This window comes from Rhinolophus sinicus, linkage group LG15 (genome assembly GCF_036562045.2).
Source record: "Rhinolophus sinicus isolate RSC01 linkage group LG15, ASM3656204v1, whole genome shotgun sequence".
NCBI classification, from domain to species: Eukaryota; Metazoa; Chordata; class Mammalia; order Chiroptera; family Rhinolophidae; genus Rhinolophus; species Rhinolophus sinicus.
The window spans coordinates 25,442,564-25,462,400 of record NC_133764.1 but is presented as its reverse complement, the minus strand read 5'-3'; the positions used below and the strand labels follow the sequence as shown (position 1 = coordinate 25,462,400).

At 35.4% G+C, this 19,837-nt stretch overlaps 1 protein-coding gene across 1 annotated transcript in view; it reads left to right on the top strand.

Annotated features, from left to right (window-relative positions):
- Positions 1-11,776, top strand: part of DHX40 (DEAH-box helicase 40) — a 35,889-nt gene extending 24,113 nt beyond the window's left edge. Inside the window, exons 13-18 of the mRNA XM_019736385.2 lie at positions 5,067-5,181; positions 5,699-5,807; positions 6,260-6,354; positions 8,902-8,971; positions 9,241-9,469; positions 10,488-11,776. Of these exons, the coding sequence (XP_019591944.2) occupies positions 5,067-5,181; positions 5,699-5,807; positions 6,260-6,354; positions 8,902-8,971; positions 9,241-9,469; positions 10,488-10,627 (758 nt within the window). The 3' untranslated portion in view covers positions 10,628-11,776. The remainder of the gene's footprint in view (positions 1-5,066; positions 5,182-5,698; positions 5,808-6,259; positions 6,355-8,901; positions 8,972-9,240; positions 9,470-10,487) is intronic.
- The last annotated feature ends 8,061 nt before the right edge of the window (positions 11,777-19,837 follow it).

The window sequence follows — 19,837 nt, the reverse complement described above, 5'->3', positions numbered from 1 at the left end:
TTACAGAGTTGTTGAAAGGATAGTAAAGGAACTCCTTTATACCTTTTATCTAGTTTCAGCAGTTTTTAACATTTTGCTTAATTGTTCTCTCTCTCTATATATATATGTATATATGTATAATTATATGTGTATATATATACATATATATTTATAAAAAAATTTTTTTTCTCTGAATCATTTTAGAATAAATTGGAAACATTGTGCTCCTTTACTACAAAATATTTACTAAGAAAAAGGGGAATCTCTTATTTAATCATAGTACATGTATCAAAATTAGGAAAATTTAACATTGATGTAATACTATTATCTAGTCCAGAGTTTGTATTGAAGTTGTCCATTGTCCCTAGAATATACGAAAGTTTCAGAATTGTTAAGCTATACCACTGTGAAAGGCAACCCTTTATAACTAGAGTTCAATATTTACTGCACTTTTTAAAGAGAAATTTACATGTAGCAAAATGTAAGTCTTAGGTATATGATTCAATTAATTTTGTGAAATGCTTGCACCCATAACCCAAACCCCTGTCAAGATATATACAGTCTTTGTATTCTGTGCTTTGATTTGATGAGAAATTTTAAGTCTTGTCTTTGTGAAGCACTTGATCTCAGTGATGTTAATGAATATGAAACATGAATTACCCCCAAAGCACTAAGGTAGCTCAGAGATTTATCAGTGTTTCTAGATTCCACACAGCAAAAATATAACTATAAATAAAGCAGTAGCCTTTTCTATTGTTATGTTAGTTTCAGGATTGGGTTTATTTTCCTTAGACCTAGGCCCCTTTTTAAAAAAATAGATAATATATGTGTTGTTATTGTCAAATATATTACATTTCTATGTTATAGGACAAACAGTACAATTTTACAGATAATGTTTCATGTCGTTTCTTTTTAAATCACATAAGGGAATATAATAAAAAATCATATACTCCTTCTTATTTTCATATATATTTACTTTTACCAGTACTGTTTTTTTAGTGTCCCTCAAATTACCATCTGGTGTCACTTCCTTTCAGTCTGAATAATTTCCTTTTATTATTTCTTTTTAATTTATTGGGGTGACAATTGTTAGTAAAATTACATAGATTTCAGGTGTGCAATTCTGTATTACATCATCTATAAATCCCATTGTGTGTTCACCACCCAGAGTCAGTTCTCCTTCCATCACCATATATTTGATCCCCCTTACCGTCATCTCCCACCCCCCAACCTTTATTATTTCTTACAAGGCAGGTATGCTAGCGATAAATTCTCTCAGGTTTTGTTATATGGGAATGTCTTTGTTTTGCCTTCATTTTGAAATACAGTTTTGCTGGATGTAGGATTCTTAGTTGACGGTCGTTTTCTTTCAGCACTATGAATATATCATCCCTTAATCTCCTGGCTGTTATCCTTTCTATTGAGAAGTCAGTTGTTAATTTTATTGGAGTTCTATTGTGAAAATATCATTATTCTTTTGCTGCTTTTAGTAGTTTGGCTATTATGTATCTGTGGCTCTCTTTGGTTTTATCTTACTTGGAGTTCATTAAACTCTTTGAATGTGTAGTTGTGTGTTTTTTTAATTAAATTGTGGAATCTTTCAGCTGTTATTTCCTCAAAAATTTTTCTGCCCCTGTCTCTGCTCTCTTTGGCACTCCCTGTGCTTAATGGTGCCCCACATTTCTCTGAGACTGCTCATTTTTCATTTTGTTACCTCTTCTGTTGTTTGGATTGCACAATCTCCCTTGATCTATATTTTGATGATTCGCTCTTCTGCCTGTCCAAATCTACAGTTGAACCACACTGAGTGAAGTTTTCATTTTGTTTATTGTACATTTCAACTCTAACAGCCACCCACTGATTGGTTGGAGGTTGTACCTCGACCCCTTAAGCCAGTGATGTTTTTACCCTTTACTATTGGATCAGTGTTGTGTGGTTTGGAGACAGTTTTCACGGTTCAGGGAATTTATGAGTTTGTCCTGTCTTCAGCCAAAACCAGAGGCTCAGATGTTCCCTTTCCTTTTGCTCCTCCAAAAGTACAACCTTGGGCATCTGCACAGTCTTCCAGAACATTGGACAGCTATAGTTTTAGCAGGTTTCTCTGATCTGTTAAATTTTTGGCTGCTCTGCCACATTTAGTACCATACCAAACTGTTAAGTCTCCACTAATTGCTCTGTTGTTTTTGACAATGTCCTAGGGCATAAATTGCTCCATAGTCTGATCCAAATGAAGTTGAGCACCTTTGCAGGGGCAAACTATTGCCAGTCTTTGACAGTGTGTGTCCCCACCCTGCTCTGGGAAGAATCCCTGTGCTATGGAGCATTAACTGGGGCTTGATTGGGAGCCTGCTCTTCATTGGCTGCCCCTCCTGGGTCCTCCCCATAGAGCAGAGGTGAGAAGGTGGTGGGAACTTGAGCTCCCACCTCTGACTAGTATGTGTCTTCCTCAGCACAAAGCTTGGCAAGATGGGCTCTGTGGATATTCACTGGCTGCCAAAAAAATAATAGCTGAATAGCTCTAGGAAACTGGTAGTAGTGGGAGATTCTCCTCAGCTGCTGAACTCACTGGAAACAGCTCTTCTACAGTAGAGCTGTAAAGAAATTTTGCACTGTCGTTAACTGTTCTCCCATTCATTTAGCTGCTCAGCCTTGCTCCTCCCTACACAGTAGGAGCTGTGGGTGAAAAAAAAGGGTGCCACTCTCAGGCTGCCAAGCCCTCTGGAATAATCGTTCTTCACACAGGCTTTGGGGGGATGAGTGTCATTCCTATTTGAAGGCAATGCTTCCTACTGTTCTTAGGGAATTTGATAGATTCAGTCACTCTCCGGAGACCTTGAATGACTGTCTTTGATACTTTTGACTAGTTCAATAGATGTCTCTCTCAGAGAGAGGTTCTGCCTACCTCTTCATACCACCATTCCCAATATATGTATATAGTTAAAAATTCAAACACAACAAAAATTAAATTACAGTCTTTATAGGTTAAGCGGTCTCTTCTGGCTTGGGTTTTAGTCATTATAGATCACCTAATTTAGTTTACTATATACTTATTGGTAAAACTGGCTAGTATTCTCAGACATAACATTGAATCTCGATTTTAAACATCAAAATGATGATCTTGTCAACATTTTTAGTAACCTCTTTGGCTGTAGTAAACTGTGTGCAGAATGTCTGTTATTATAGATATAGCTTTAGAAGTCAGACAGTGAAGTGAGGGCTGATAAATAAATATTTTTTAAGCGGTGAAGAGCATTGCCTTAAGGTAGAAAAAATTTAAAATAACATTAGATTGGTTTTAAAGTTTTTCTTTTAATTATTTTAACTGTGATATTTTTAGAAATAAAGGGTACTTTATTGATATGAGACACGTATAGCCTTATTCGGCCACTTCAGTTCTGAGAACCGTTATTGAACCTCTTTCTGTGTAAGTTTTGTTTTCTGATTGATTACTATATAGAGAAATATTGAATTATTTTCTCAAAGGGAGTTTAGCTGATATAGCCTTGTTTTGCTGCTTTAGCTTTTATTTATAGTTTTTGCCTCAGTAGCATTTACCTATTTGCATGATGTAAAACTGAATAGAATTTTATCTGGGGAAAGATAATAAGTTAAAGAAAATGCCAAGTCTACTGGGAAAGTAATTAAAGATGGATAGTCAAACTATTGTTTAGTCAGAGGATAAACTTGCTGAGATTGTAGGAACTGTGTATGATATGAACTTCAACATTACTGTAGTCTCTCTCCTTTTGTCTCTAGCAGCTTCCTTCAGTGTTACCCAGGTAACATAGGTACAAGCTACTTAAAGTCTGGGATGGAAGTCTTTATATCTTTATGAGTATTTTTTAAAAATCAGATTGCTTTCCTCCTAATACCAGGAACTGTTGCTTTACAGATTCCCATTGTAGTTTGTATAAGTACTGCTCCCTGAAATCAGGCAACGTGATACCTCTGCTAAATCTAGCTGTGATGGGTATACTGAATGAATAGGAATTGTGGTATGATGTGGTGCAATGAAGGAAGGAGGCCTAGGAAATTTTGAAAAATGGGACTGAAAGATTAGCCTGGGTAAAGTGTTATGTGGTGAACTTGGGCAGTCCTGAGTGGAATTGGGTCAAAGTCAATAACAGATAATCTCAAAAAGAAAATGTTGAGCAAAAGAAACCAGACAGATAAAGTGCATTTATACAAAGTTTAGAAACAGGCAAAACCCTTCTTTGGGGTTAGAAGTCATGAAATAGTTGCCCTTGTGGAGGTTAGTTATTGGAAGGAGAGCAAAAAGAGGGCTTCTGGAATGTTGATAATACTCTATTTGTTGATCTGCATGTTGGGTACATTAGTATGGTATATTTATTGAGCTGTACAGTTATGACCTGTGTAGTTTTCTGTATGCATGTTATATACTTCAATATAAAGTTAAAAAAGAAAACTAAAAAGTTCATAGTAGTTCAGTTCTGCCTATATGGCTGTCCTAATTACCCATAATTAGGAATTGGATAAATAAGGACTTGGTTAAATTGTGTTATGTTCTTTATACCCCTGGGGAATACGATATAGCTATTTTGAGAAGGAATAATTCTGTATGTACTGACATGAGCTATTATTAAGTGAATAAAGGAAGTTTCAGAACACATATCCCATTTATGTAAAAATAAATCACTATATACATATGCTTATTATATACATAGGAAATATCTTGAAGGACACACACTAAACAGTGGTTAGCCTTGAGGATTGGTTTATGGGTAATGTGACAAAGTGGAGAACATTGAACTTTGACACAATTTTTAAACATGTGAGCATGGGTTACTCTTATGCTAAAAATGAATTTAAAAAATTCCAAATACTATTTTAAAGGCAAATGGATTGGGAGAAATAATGTTACTGTTCTGGTAAAATCTCAGGAAGTGTCGTTAAAAGAAGAAAAAGAAATTACGGGAGAATTAGAGTCCCCCCCGGAAGAGTTAATATAGTTGCACTTTATTCCACCCCAGAGGGCTAGACAGATTTTAATGATCTTGAATAAACAAAGTGAATGTAAACACTTGATGTAAAGTAGAACTAAATTGCCTCTCCAATTGTCATTTTAGTTGATCCAGAGTACCAGAAGGAGGCAGAACAGAGACATAGAGAACTGGCAGCTAAAGCTGGAGGCTTTAACGACTTTGCAACTTTAGCTGTCATCTTTGAACAGTGCAAATCAAGGTATGTGAGTTCTATGTACTGGAAATTGTCAATTTGAAATATAGCTCCAATATGTACTTACTATCATAGGTGACTGTAGAAAATTCGGTTCAGTGAGGATGATATTGACCTCACTGGTATTTTTATGAACATTAGTGAGATTTATCTATGTCAGGTGACTGTTAACTCAGTAGGCATTTATTATATAATAGTTCTCTTCTCTCCCTAAACCTTTCCAGAAAATGACCTAATGGAATTTTGGTTCTATATAAGTAGCTCAGATGAGAAAATGATTGGATATTTGTTAAAGCATGTGATTAAAAAGATACCCATTTGCAAATTATTTTTTAATTCACTCAGAGATACCTGCATTAATTTGTTTTTTCAAATTCTTTAAAGTGCTTTTTTCAGTAATTGGACAGGTCTCATAAAAGGGCTGACAGTTGCTTATGGGATTCTGGTTTTGTAATAGAAATGAGATTGTTAGACTTTCACTTATAGAAGATATTTTTGAGATACCGGTACTTTTGTTTTACAGTGGAGCTCCAGCTTCGTGGTGCCAAAAACATTGGATTCATTGGAGGTGCTTATTTTCTGCATTTCGTGTTGAAGCTCAACTTCGAGAACTAATCAGGAAGCTTAAACAGGTGATTGTTATAATGGCTTTTTTCTTGAGTAGCATTTTGGCAAGACCCTCTGAGTACCAAAATCATATAAATTATGAGATATTCTAGTCTGGCTTGTCGGAACAGGCACCATTCCTAACCCTGTGTGAGCACCAAACATTGTAATCTCTTATCTTTGTAGGAGATTCTTTTCCTGGCTTTGGGTAGTTTCCTCACATTCCTATGCTGATCAATACTCACCTTTTATTTCTCAGAGATCACTAACCCTTATTGCATGATATACAGTATTTTGGAAATCATTACTTCATATGTTTTGTCCATTTTTTGGTTGTTTCAAGCAGAAGGGTAAATCTGGTCCCTCTTACTCCATATTGGCCAAAAACGGAATCTTTAGAAATACTGATTTTTCAAAAGAAAAGATTATTTTAAATTGTTCTGTGAGATTTACCACCACATATATATTCTTTCAATAGCAAAGTGATTTCCCAAGAGAGACTTTTGAAGGCCCTAAACATGAAGTACTACGAAGATGTCTCTGTGCAGGTTATTTCAAAAATGTAGCCCGAAGGTAAGCAATATGAGCTTGACTGTATTATTGAACTATTTAATATTAAAGATTGACGGTTTGATTTAAGCTCTGTGATTATGATGGCATCAGCTACGGTGAACCTTTTCATAACTTGTGCAGGGGGAGCTGCAGTGATTCAGAGCGGGATGTTGGAGTTCAAGTGGGGCGATGAGGGGGTCTGTAGGACAGCTGTCCAGCACGGGGTATCAGTGCCTACGTTAAATTACAAGGTTTCTTGTAAAGGGATAGCTCTGTGGAGTATGAAAGCCAAACAGGTTGAGGTGGCATCCCTGAGGAAGGGAAAGTTGGTGTGGGATGTCAGGGCTTGAGCAGGATGGGGAAAGCATTCACATGGGAATTGTTCAGTACTTAGTGTCAGAGTTTGAGTGTAGTGAGAGAAGGCATCTTTGTAGGGACAGGGGTAACAGTGGGGGTGATGGGAGATTCGTTAGATACAGAGGAATTGATCACGTAATTAAATATATTAAAGATAATGGCGTAGGGAGTTAGAAATATGGAAAGGGAGACAACAAGAAGGAGCTTTGTGGTCCTGGAATGGAATTTTAGGGTATCATTGTGAACGTATGTTTTTTTAATATAGTTGGATGGTTAGATAGATATGGGGATAAAAATAGATATTACTGTGTGTATATATAACCTATATGTGTGTCTATAAATATTTACATACACATATACCCTAGCTCTGAAATGGACTGCGAGCAATGACACCATTATAGCAATGAATATACTCAGTACCCAGATCTTGACTTGGAAAAACCATCTGCCATATAAAGGACACAGGGCTCTTTGGAGAAATAGGACTGGGAAAGAGCAAGATGAGCCCAGAACATCTTACTTTGCCAGCAAGCAAAGAAGTGATCAGTGAAGGTTGAGGCCGTGTCATGTACACAGGAGCCAGTTTGAATAGGCCCCAATTGATCAAATATGGAAAATTTTGAGCATCAAAATAAATAATGATAGTAAAGGATTATACAATCCATTGCATAAAATGTGAAATCATGGGTCTGTAATCATAAATTAATAAATGAGTAAATTAAAAGTTTAATGACAAATGGAATTATTTACATAGTTGAGCATCTCGCCACAAAATTCTTGTTAATTACCAGGGCAAAAGTAACTTTTCAGTGGTGAAGCCTGGCAGATGCTTCTCCACTGAATCAAGCAATCAAAGTGAACATTATCAGTTATGAAACAAATCAAAATCGTGTTCTTCTTGATAGGATATAATGAAAACACAGCATCACTTCTGTGATATTCCTGCCAAAGATGCATAACCTGAATCTAATCATCCTAAAACAGACAAACTCACATTGAGGGACATACTACAATATCACTTAACCTTTAAAGGTGTCAAGATAATGAAGGTCAATGAAAAACTGGGGGAGTATTCCAGAATGAAGGAGACTAAGAGGATATGAAAAGTAAAGGCAATACATGATTCTGAATTGGATCCTTTTGCTATACAGGATATTAAGACATTTGGTAGAATTTCAGTGGGGTCTGAAGAAATGTTAGTCATGTATTGTGTTAATTCCCTAGTTTTGTTGGTTGTATCATGGTTATGTAGGTAAATGTCCTTGATTATAGGAAATGCACACTCAGGTATTTGGGGCTGATGGGGCATAGGTTGGGAATTAACTCTCAAATGGTTCAAATAAAGATTTTTATACTATACAAATACCGGGATGCCAAAAAAATGTATACACGTGACTTGAGTTTGTCTTTTGTTATTGGTATATATTGAGTATTACAATTTTAATAGTTTTTTCCTTTCTCAAAATGTGTATACATTTTTTGGCATCCTCTGTATATACTGTACAGATATATAAACAAATAATTATAATGCAGTCTGATCTGGGTTATAATAGGAATATATATAAGTTCTATAGGAAATCAGTTGTGATGATTGAATGAGGGTTATTATTTTGACAAGTTTTTGGAATAACATTTATGTAGGGAAGTATAGAAGAGGATAAGAATTTGATATGAAGAACATGAATTAGAAAAAGGATAGATGAGATGTTCTAATTGTCAGATTTTAGAATGGTGAAACTCATACCTTAAGAAAGAGATGTAACATAATATAATATAAAGAATACTATGTTTAAGTTAGAAGACTTATGTTTGGGACTTGCTTTCACCAAACATTAGCTCTGTGACATTGAGAAGGCTAGCTAAATTTTTTGAATCTCAGTTTTGATCATAAAGTGCCTGGCTCTCAAAACTTACAGGTTCTTTTGAGCCTTTATTATGAAAACATTTTGGAAACTATAAAGCACAAATACAATATTATTGTTACTATCACTACTTATTAACCAAAAATGTTTATACTTAACTGAAATGACTGTTTAAGTTGTATCATTAATTTTAAATGAATTGGCAGAAAAATTATAGTGACAGTTGAATAAACCTGTTTATAGTGTTTTTTGTAACAGAACATATTATAATAGTTCATTGTTTGACGTAGTGCTTTACTTGTTTGTTTTACAGTATTGTCTTTATCCTTTGTTTTTTTGTTGTTTTTAGATCTGTTGGGAGAACGTTTTGCACAATGGATGGGCGTGGAAGCCCAGTTCACATTCATCCTTCCTCAGCAGTAAGTACCTTATTTTTAATAAAGAGAAGAACTTTGTAAAGGTGTAGGAATAAGTAATATGTAAATGTCTTCTATTTTTCACTTTGAGGTTAAGTTTAGCATACGTCTATATTACATAAAACTGAAAAGGTGTTGAGTAAGCTCATACCTACTGTTTGAAGAATACAGGGATTAATTCAGAAGAGCTTGGGCTATTAGTATTTGATTAGTCTAATGTGGAATAAGGCAGTTTATTGAGTTATCATCCTCAAATGAATTCTTTTGTATAGCTTCATGAACAGGAAACCAAACTTGAATGGATAATTTTTCATGAGGTATTAGTTACCACCAAAGTCTACGCAAGAATTGTGTGTCCAATCCGTTATGAGTGGGTGAGAGATTTGTTACCCAAGTTGCATGAATTTAATGCACATGATTTGAGCAGTGTGGCCCGACGTGAAGCAAGAGAAGATGCAAGAAGGAGATGGACAAATAAGGAAAATGTAAAACATCTAAAGGGTGAGTGTATCACTTGTTCTAGTGATATTAGTCCAGGGAACACAAATGTCCAAATTCTCATATAATTACAGAAATATTGTTACACGGCTTAGATTCTGGCTCTACCTACTCAGAAAGGAAAGAGTTGTCATGAGTCTCAGACTTAGTTATTTTGACTTCCTTCTTTCCTTTCAGTTAATCTTGTTTTTCTTAACCCCTCTATCCAAAAACATTATTAACAACAGTATGTACTGAGGTTTTATCATGTGCTAAAAGCTTGTATTACCCCCATTGAATTTTCACAATAGCCCTATGACATAAGTACGTATCTCCACTTACAGAGGAAGTATTTAGCAGTGTGTAATAATTTGCTGAAAATCCCATAGCTAATAATTGGTGCATCTGGATTCTGAATCCAAGAAACCTGATTCTTTGTCCTGTACTCTTTCTTAACTATTATGCCATACTGCTTCCCAGTATACTTTACTATTTTTATTTGGTTTATAAAATTTTGTGAATCGTTACTTCAGAAGATCTTTTATTTTCCATAAAATGTTAGGTCCCTAGTTGGGAGGCTGAAACAGTTGTGCTACAGATTTAGGACACAAAACTTATTTCTCAGTTCACACATATTTCTTATTTGAGAAATAAGAAAACTTATTTCTCAGTAAAGCTTTTGGAGGCTGATTGATGGAGCAAAATATATTATCCTTACTTGATATCCCTGAGAAATAGAATGGTGAGAAATTTTGTTCAAGATCATAGAACAGTCATTTTAGAAACATTAGACATGTGTTTTGTTGCAGGATGTAACTGCACTACATGCTTGAATAGGGTCAATTTTTCTGACTCCTTAGGACTCAGAAAACTGACCGTTTTTAAACCATAGAATACATCATTTTTTTTGAAAGGACAGAATTTAATTTTCTTTTTTCTCTATAACATTACAAAATCAGGGCATCTTTTTCTCTTTAACTTAAATTTCTAGTACTGAATCTCAAAACTAAAGTTTTACTGAATTAATTTGTAATGTTTTCAGATGGAATATCAAAAGAAGTCCTAAAGAAAATGCAAAGAAGAAATGATGATAAATCCATATCAGATGCACGTGCTCGTTTCCTTGAGAGAAAGCAGCAGAGGTCCCAGGATCACAGTGACACACTGAAGGAAACAGGCTAAGCAGTCAACCCTCCAATTCAGGAAGTAGGAAAAGCAGCCAGGAAGTGTGCTTCTACTTTGCCATTTATGTCAGCACTACCAAGAGGGAAGTGGTCAGCAGCTGTCGTTAGCATACGAGCTAAAAGTAAATCAAAGCTCGTCAATACTAATAAATGGAATTTTCAAAGGAAAGATTGGATTGCCATAGTCGTAGGTAATATTGTATGAAACCAATGAAAGACAGGACATGTGACATTTTTTCCTCACTTCAATTTTGCTGGCCTTAACTGGTTTCAAATGCTGTCATTGAGATATTTTCAAAGGACATTGAATTGTATGTAATCAATGTGTATTCCATTTGCATTGACGCATTAAAAGTTATTTTCCTTAAATCTCTTTAAGGCCTTCTTGTTGCTATTAGAATAGTATTATATCAGGTTATCAGGTATGTGACCATTTCCTTCAGAAGGCTGAACATAAGAGGTTGTTACTCAGCAATACTTAGATGTCTAACTGTTTAATTGCTAAAGAGCTTTATAGATATTTAGAGAAAAGAGTTAATCAATTAGTAAATAAGAAAATTGCCTATGGCAAGATTCTTTGTTGAATTAATATTAATCCTTAAATTGATTTTTCTGGGATTATACAAATTCCTTTTTATATAAAAGTATATTGTTTAAAACAGTAGCTATAGCCATTAACCAAAGGACAGATGATATATATATATGTTCTTTTTTTAGCTGTCCCTGCATACTTGTGTCAGCACCATGTATGTAGGTACGACAGTGTTTCAAACAGCCCCTCCACCTGGCATACTCTCTTGCCTCCAGCTGCTTGGGTAGGACCACTTAAACATCTATTATGCCAATCTTGAGATGGGATTTTCAAAGCAGCCAACACTACATCACCAGTGTCTCAAACTGGAACCTTGAGGCTAATTAGCATCACACTCAGGCCACATTCAACACTTGCCCACTCTGTTGTTTACTGCCTTGTATTCTAGTTATTTGTGTACTTGTCTCCCCCACTAGATTATACGCTCCTTGTGGGCAGGGACGATGTCTTTTTCATCTTTGTATCTTTCATGGCACCTAGCACAGTGCTTTGCACATAGTAGTCATTCAATGTTTGTTAAATAAAGCTATTAGTGTCATTAAAATTCAAAAGGCAGTATAATGTGTGTTTCTAGATTTATTTATTTTTTTTTGGTAAAAACTAAGAATCTAATGTTTTTATAGGTGACTAACACTTTTGCAGTTATTTCCTTTGGCAGCTAAACAGTTTTCTGTTCAATATTAGAAACTTGAAGCCTTTATTGAAAAATCACATGTGGACCATGTGTTTGTTCTTGAAGTAAGGTGAGTGGTGATGGTTTCTGTGAACATTCCCAGAATTGTTAATTTGTTCATTTTAATCTTCAGTGCTCCAGACACTGTTTCAGCACATTAGTCCTATCAGTTTCTCTTCTCAGGTATATGTATCTTTGCATTTCCTTAGATGTGGATTCTTGGAATGAAAGCTCTTTTATTTCAGTAAATATTTATTAAGCACACAACCTGAATCTATAGTCCATACTCAAATTTCATTAATTCTCCCAATAATGTCCTTTGTAATTTCCCCTGTTCAGGATCCAGTTAAGAATCATGTATAATTTTTAATCTGGAAAAAGTACTTAGTCTGTCTTTTACATTTAACATTTTTGAATAATATTTTAAAATAATACAGACTAGGTATTTTATAGAATGTCCTAAGTTTGGGTTTCTCTGATGTTTACTCATGGTTATGCATTTTTGACTGGAATACTGCATAAGTGATAACAGTGTCTTTCTCAAGACATCAAATTTGGAGGCATGTGGTATTTGCCCCTTATTGATGATACTAATTTTGATTAGTTGGTTACAGTGTTTTTTTTTCTATTTCTTCAATTTAGTTACTCTTATGAGTAATTTGGGGGAGGGATACTTTGAGATTATGTGAAATAGTCTATTCCTCATAAATTACCACCCTGTGGGTTTTCATGAACTGATGATTCTTGCCTGAATGAATTTTATTCATATGGTTGCAAAATGGTGATTTTATTTTCTAATTCTTTCCTATATTTATTTGTTGGCATTATATTGTAAGGAAGAGCTTTCCTTGAAGAAGAATTTCCAATAATCAGATGGGTGCTAGGAACTGCATAGATGAAGACAGAATTAGAAAGCAGGGGGTATCTGAGATAGGTGGCAAACTGTCCAGTTTATTTGGTGCATAGAGTATATACAGGAGAGTAATAGGCTGAAAATGTTGGTTGAGGACAGATTATGGAAGGCTTTGAAAGGCACATTATCGAATTTGGGTATGTTCTATGTTATATGTAAATATATTGGAGGGGAATGGATGACATCATTACAGCTTTAAGGTAATTGTGAAAATGGTGTCAATAAGAGGAATTTATTTCCATTGAGAGGGCTGTGAAAAGTAGTATGAACGGAATAATACTGGATCTAGTTAAGATGGAAGAGCTTTGGAGGAAAAGTGGTGGTTATAAAGTTTGTTCTTAAAAGAATGAGGATTACATCCTGGAAGTACACTGTTCCCCCAATAAAGGCTTATTCCCCTTTCCCAATAAAATCATTTAAAAAAAAAAAAAGAATGAGGATTCACCTTCAAATTACTAAAGGAAACAAAACAAAAAGAAACAAATGAAGACAAATGTTATCATAGAATATTGGGCAAAGGACCTGGTCAGTCACTTCAGAAAGAGGAAACATAAATGGTCAATAAAGAAGTCACTGAATCTTCCTAGTAATTAGGAAAATACAGTTGAAAGTAACAGTGAGATGCCATCAGGTTGGCAACAATTCTTTTCCATCAGATTGGCAATAATGAATATGTCTGAAAAGTATTGACATAGAATAAATTGTTCTTATTTTAGAGAACATTTTGGCACTGTCTAGTGAAGTTGAAGGTGTGTATAACCTGTGACCCAGCAAGCTCACGGAACTCTGAAATTATGTAAAATACTCTGTTTCTCATTAAATGTGACTCCCATAGATTTAGCATCAGTTTATTTATGTTAAATACATTAAAATCTTTAAAATAGAGCATTCATAAAAATGTTATATATTCCATTGTTTCTATAGTAAAACATTGAAAACAATATACATATAGCTATCATTAGGGAAGTGGCTGAATAAATTGTGGTATGTTTTTATGGTCAAATTCTTTACAGCACTGAAAGTGATATTTGAGACTCCTGATACCTATTCCTGAACTGCTTCGCAGAACAGATAAACCAGTTTACATTCCTAACAGCAATGTAGTAAAGTGCCTGTCTTACTGCAGCTTTGTAGTCTCAAAAATATTATTTTAACTAAAGACCAAAAAAGGTGCCTCATTATTTTGTTAATTTACATATTTAGATATTACACCATTTTTCCTTATGTTTAAATTGTCTACAAGAAATAAAATTAACTCATTTGACTTTGATAAGGCCAGACAGTAAATATTTTAAGACTTTTGGGTCATAGTCTCTGTTGCAACTACTCTATTGTAGTATAAAAGCAGCCATAGATAATACATAAACAAATGCGTATGTCTGTATTCTAATAAAACGATTTATGGACAATGAAATTTCAATTTTATATTAGTTTCATGTCAGGAAATATTCTTTTGATTTCATTTTTTTAACCACTTTCCATTCTAATCCAGGGTAGCAACTTTTCATATACCTAATTAAAATTATTTCATTTGAAAGAAAAAAATCTTTAATTTCATGAAATACCCGATTTTCCTGGTTTTTACCTTTTCTTCATAGCAGAACTGATGGGATTCAGCATAATGTCAGGAATCAGTAATTTAAAATTTTAATCTTTGTTCTCCCAAAGATTTTCAAAATAATACCTATTGCTTGTTAGCTGTTCCTTTAACCTTAAAATATGAATACAAAACTCTCTTGTGAAGCTATGGAAGATTTTTCAAAGAATCACATATTCAGATAAAATCTCTGTATGTTTCTTAACCTAATATTACTTGGTGCTCAGCTGAAACATAGGAAATGAGATCGGTCAACCCAAAATATAGCCTAGCACCCAGTTTGGTGCTTTTTGTATATGGTGGTATTTAGAAATAATTGTGACAACTCTGGGTGTGATTATTAACAACATAAGTTAGCCAAGCCTTCGAAATAAATAGGTGGTGCAGTCAATAAATGCTGTAATAGCTTGAGAAGTAGGGTAAGTAGATTTCAGTTTTTAAGGGAAAGTAGGACTTGGACTACAACAAAAAAGACAGGATTTGTGTGTTTGGGGAAAGGAGTGAGAGTTAAATAATGGAAAGATTATCAGTATCACCTTGAGAGGGGCTTTTTTGAAGTGTTGTGCAGTTTCTAGTCTATAATTTGGGTTAACACTTAGTAGGTCAAATGAAGAATAACGAGTGCCACTCATTTTGCAGATAGGAAAATTTGAAAGTCATCTTGGACTGGAGTTTTCCTTTTAAAAAGTGTGCAACATTTATAGACTGCCATTGCATGCCAGTTCACTATCCCAATAGTTCCTTTTCAAGAAATGGAATTTTAAAATTATTTTTTTTATTGGGGAACAGTGTGTTTTTCCAGGACTCATCAGCTCCAAGTCAAGTCACTGTTTTCAATCTAGTTGTGGAAGGCACAGCTCAGCTCCAAGTCAAGTTGTTTTCACTCTAGTTGAGGGTGAAAATTCCCATGTGGGAATCGAACCGGTGAGCTGGGTGTTAGGAGCACTGCGCTCTCACCAACTGAGCCAACCCACCACCCCAGAAATGGAATTTTTAAGGCCTCCTCAGGAAGGAGGCGTGTAATCTCAGCTCTACAACTGATCTAATGGTTAGCTAGATAATCTGAAAATACAGAGATGATAAAGGGCTGTCTTTATCAGATTTTTATTTTCACCCTGTGGAAAACTTTGTATTGGTATACCTAACTTGAAGAGACCTTTTCATTTTTCATGCGTTTTAGTGCTAACAGGGTTGGTTCAGAAAAGAAAAATAAGATTTAAATCAATAACCATGAGGTAGGTTCATATGAATGCTACATATTTTTCATTACTGGAGTGTTATGAATAGTAGTTGTATGATTTTATACATTAAACTCACAGTTATTTGGAATATGAGCAACCAGGAAAAGAAAATAACCCGGTTTTGGGTTCATTTTACATGATGCTCTTTTATCACTTATGACATGTTGAGCTAAGGCAATTTTTAAAAAGTCATTTCTAGTGTGTTCTAAATTTGGTACATACTTGGACCAGGCAACATTTGCAGGAGTACTGTACAAAAACATCACAGTGATGAACCTGAGGCCTTTTTAAGTTTCATAATTGCTTTCCCTACATACAACATTTTTTTAAAAAGCCTTTTCAAAAGATTTTAATATTTTTCATTTTTTTGTACTGAAAAGTGTTTGTTGACTCTGTAAATTTTACACTTCCTTGAAACTTTGCTATTATTCAGTTAACGAAAACTTTGTTTACCAAATCTCAGTCTTTAACCATTCTGTTCTGAAGTAGAGTTTACTACCATAACAAGGTCGCATATGTGTACATTGCCACTGATGGGACAGAATTTTAAGATTACCGGGAGAACATGTTTGTGGGTCATGCGTTGTTTTGAATTGGAGACAGTAATAACTCTAGAAAGTGAAAAGACAGTTCCACATGTTTAGAAAGGAGGAAAATTAGCCCTTAACAATCATTCCCACCCCTTGAGCCTCATTGCCCTTCATTCTATAGATCCTCTCAAGCTTCTTGTGACTTGTTTTTGGTTGTAAAAGAGATGTTGTGATGTGGCATCTGACCCCCTATTGATCAGCAGGGTTATAACTTCTGGGTTTTCTGTCCACAATGCTCTATCACTATATTTGAACCAACCTTCCTGAGATAACTTTGTAAGGTAATGTTATTATCAGCCACTTTATTCCTCTGCTGGGCTCTGATTTAACTTTTAGAAAACATGCGAGGGGCCTGTGTAATATGACTACATTCCAGACCGTATTCCCACAGGACTAGTCTTGGCTATCCTGACATGGAATAAAGATTCACTATAGATCTTATTGCCGTCTTTGATACATTATAAACTTGTCTATGTAAATTAGGTTTAGGGCAAGCCTGAGTGAATGATACTGAGTATCCGAGTTAAGTTCGAGTCCATTTCATTCTAAAAAAGGCCACAAATTTTTTTTCTTTCTTTGTGTGTCCTTTTGGGTGAGCATTGCCTATAAATCAGTGCCTTATACAGGGCTAAAATAAAGTGAGCACTGTATGTTGACTGATACCTGAGCCACTTACTGTGCGTTTGATGTACTGCCCTTGATCTAATCCTGCTGGGATTGTATCAGTGGCCCTAGGGGGCTGAGATGTTTCAAAGCTGCGGTTTAAGTGGCAAAACCACTTATCTTACTTGGGTAATGCTAAAGTATATCCTGTTTGGTTTTGCTAAAATCTGAATTTTAAATATTTGGTACTGGTGGGTTAGGTTTAAAGTTCTGCTTTAAAATTAATCTCTTAATGTTTGAGGAATGCCTTTACGTTGCGGTTTTTGCAATGCAGCTAGCTCACACTGTTTTTAAAAGGTCAAGTTAAACAGCAGGGACCTTAATTCAGGGACTGCTTGAAGATGAATAATACAGAGGAACTTTCTACAATGATAAGTTTTTCTGAGGTGTCATTCTCATGTGAGGTAACGTATTATAGTTATCGGCATAAAACATAAAATAGGTTTTGAGAAATTGGCACTCCTTGAAATAGATGAACAATGCAGTTTTTGCTAATGGTGCTTGCTGTGACTCAGAGCAAGGATATTCTGCTAAAAAAATAGCTTCAAATTGAAAGAACTTGACCATTTTTTAAACATGGCTACGTTACTAAACCATTTTCTGAAACCAAAGGATGATGATACATTTATAGTTGTACTCTTATTAAAAGACTTTGTCATACTTAGGGGGGAAAAAAACCCCAGCATTTGTTTTCTGGTTTATTAGGCTATTTATTTTTTTCTCTAACTTAATATGGTACCTGAAAACAAAGCCCTTCAGTTACTGCTCAGGTAACTGTTCATAGTAATTCAGCCTTTGGGGCTTCTAAACCAAGGATTGACAATCTTTTTTACCCTGCCTCTGCACCTTTAGCGACAACAGCATACTACCATACAAAGCTCTTATTACCTCAGCCAAAATTAGTGATTTTTAAAATGCAGTTTTGGTTTTTCAACTTTTTACCATCTGGACCAATTTTTTTCTCTTGAAAAATTTTGGATTTATTGATTTGAAGGATACAGTGTTCAAAATGAGCTGGTATATTGTAATCTATTTTTATTCTCCCTAAATGATTTCTGAGAACTATGCATGCATTCATTAGATTTCTGTGTGTGATGACACAGCAGTCACTTTAACACAACCTCAGTGCACTCTCCGTTAGATATTGCCCACCAGTTATCCAAGCTAAAATAAATTCCTTTGGGGATTCTAAATGTAGTTAAAATTACACAGGTCTGTATGAAAACACAAGTTATTAATAAATTTCAGTGGCTTGTTCATGATATAACTTTATCCCAGATTCTAATTGGAAATGTTTCTTAAGCTATAGCTTTTACTGTAATAAAACAATAAGTCCTATAGATTTTTAATTTAGAATTTGTCTATTTCCAGAAAGGATTGAAAGCAGCTACTATTATACTGGTATTAGGAAGGTCATTTAAAATGTTGCAGAATACAGAACATCTTCAAGTCTTTAGCTTAATAAAATGAAATTTTGCCAAGCATAAATATTCACTCTTATGACATGGTGGCAAGGCTTTTCTTTGCAGAACATTCTCTGCTGTTTCTTACCTGCCAAAGAGTCTTCCCTCATCCTCAGTATTTGACATATATTTTGGGAAAAACAAAGCAATTTAAATGATGAAGCAAACTTCTCTAGGCAAAACTGCTTAACACACAAAATCATTGCATACTTAATAGTGTTCTACGTCTTTAACTGGGAAGGGCACTAAAAATCACTGTATACTTGAGTATTTCCTCAAGATCTTTCTGGAAAAATAATCACATCTCTTATCAAGATGAAAGGCACAGAACTAAATTTTTTTGTCCTTATTGTATTTGTGCTATTATGAAATATTACAGCTTACAATTTAGCAATAAAGTACTAGGAAGGTTATTAATCGTTAATACCAGATACATTAATTCTGTTAGAAAAAGACACAACACTCCTGCTTTGAAGCGCTTACATTTCCAAACACTGCTAATTTATAAGCAATGTGGAGGTGGCCCTGCCAATAATTAATCCCTTTCTCCAAGTGTTCATTAGCCACACCGAGGAAGAACCTTAAGGTTTTACAAACCACCCTTAACCTAATTATCTAAATCTTCGAGTCTCGTGATTTGATGTGGCCAAAAGATTCCTGCTACAATTTTGGTCCAGTTCTTCCGCGTATTTATGATACTCAAATCCTTTAACACCAGACAAATGTATTACTAAACTAGGCCGATATGCATGTCCGCCAAAATGTCCGCAGAAACGTTAAAAGCTATCACAAGGCCAGTTTGAGATACCTCAGAAATGGCCTTCACTGTCCGAGCCACTTTTTAAAGTAACATCCGAAGAGACTGCTAGCTCTAGTTAGAATCCAAGCGTGTCTCTCCAACCGTCAGAAGGGTGTGCATAGGGCAGGGAGGATTTTAAACCCCATTTCACTCCCCCGTCCCTGGGATGTAAGAAAACACCCACTATATGAAACTAGGCGGGGGAGAACTGCAGCCAGCTGCCAAAAAAGCGCTCTGCAGGGAGGTCGTTTCCCTGAGTCACGAAGAGGGCGGGAGGCTGGGCCCATCTGCCCACTCCACGTTCTCTTCGTAAGGGATTCAGTTTAAATAGACAGGATCCACAGGGGACGGGAGCAGCACCACCATTCCTCAAGGCGGCCCAACAGCCACCGCATTCCCAGGAGACTCCACATTTCTCTAGAACTCGTTCTGCATTCTGGCAGCAATCAGCCAACCCATCCTGACCAGCATCACGTGCACCCGGAAGTACGTGGGTGGGACCTAAAGAGTCCACGGAAATGACGTTGGTCGCCCCTAGTCGCATGATGTGGCAAAATGCAAAAAAAAAAAAAAAAAAAGAAAGGAGGGAGGGAGAAGCTGGAGGCTGGGGAAAGTGATGAGTCCAAAAAAGTAGTCCCTTCGCTTCCTCTAGTTCCCCTCATGTGTCAGCAGTAAGC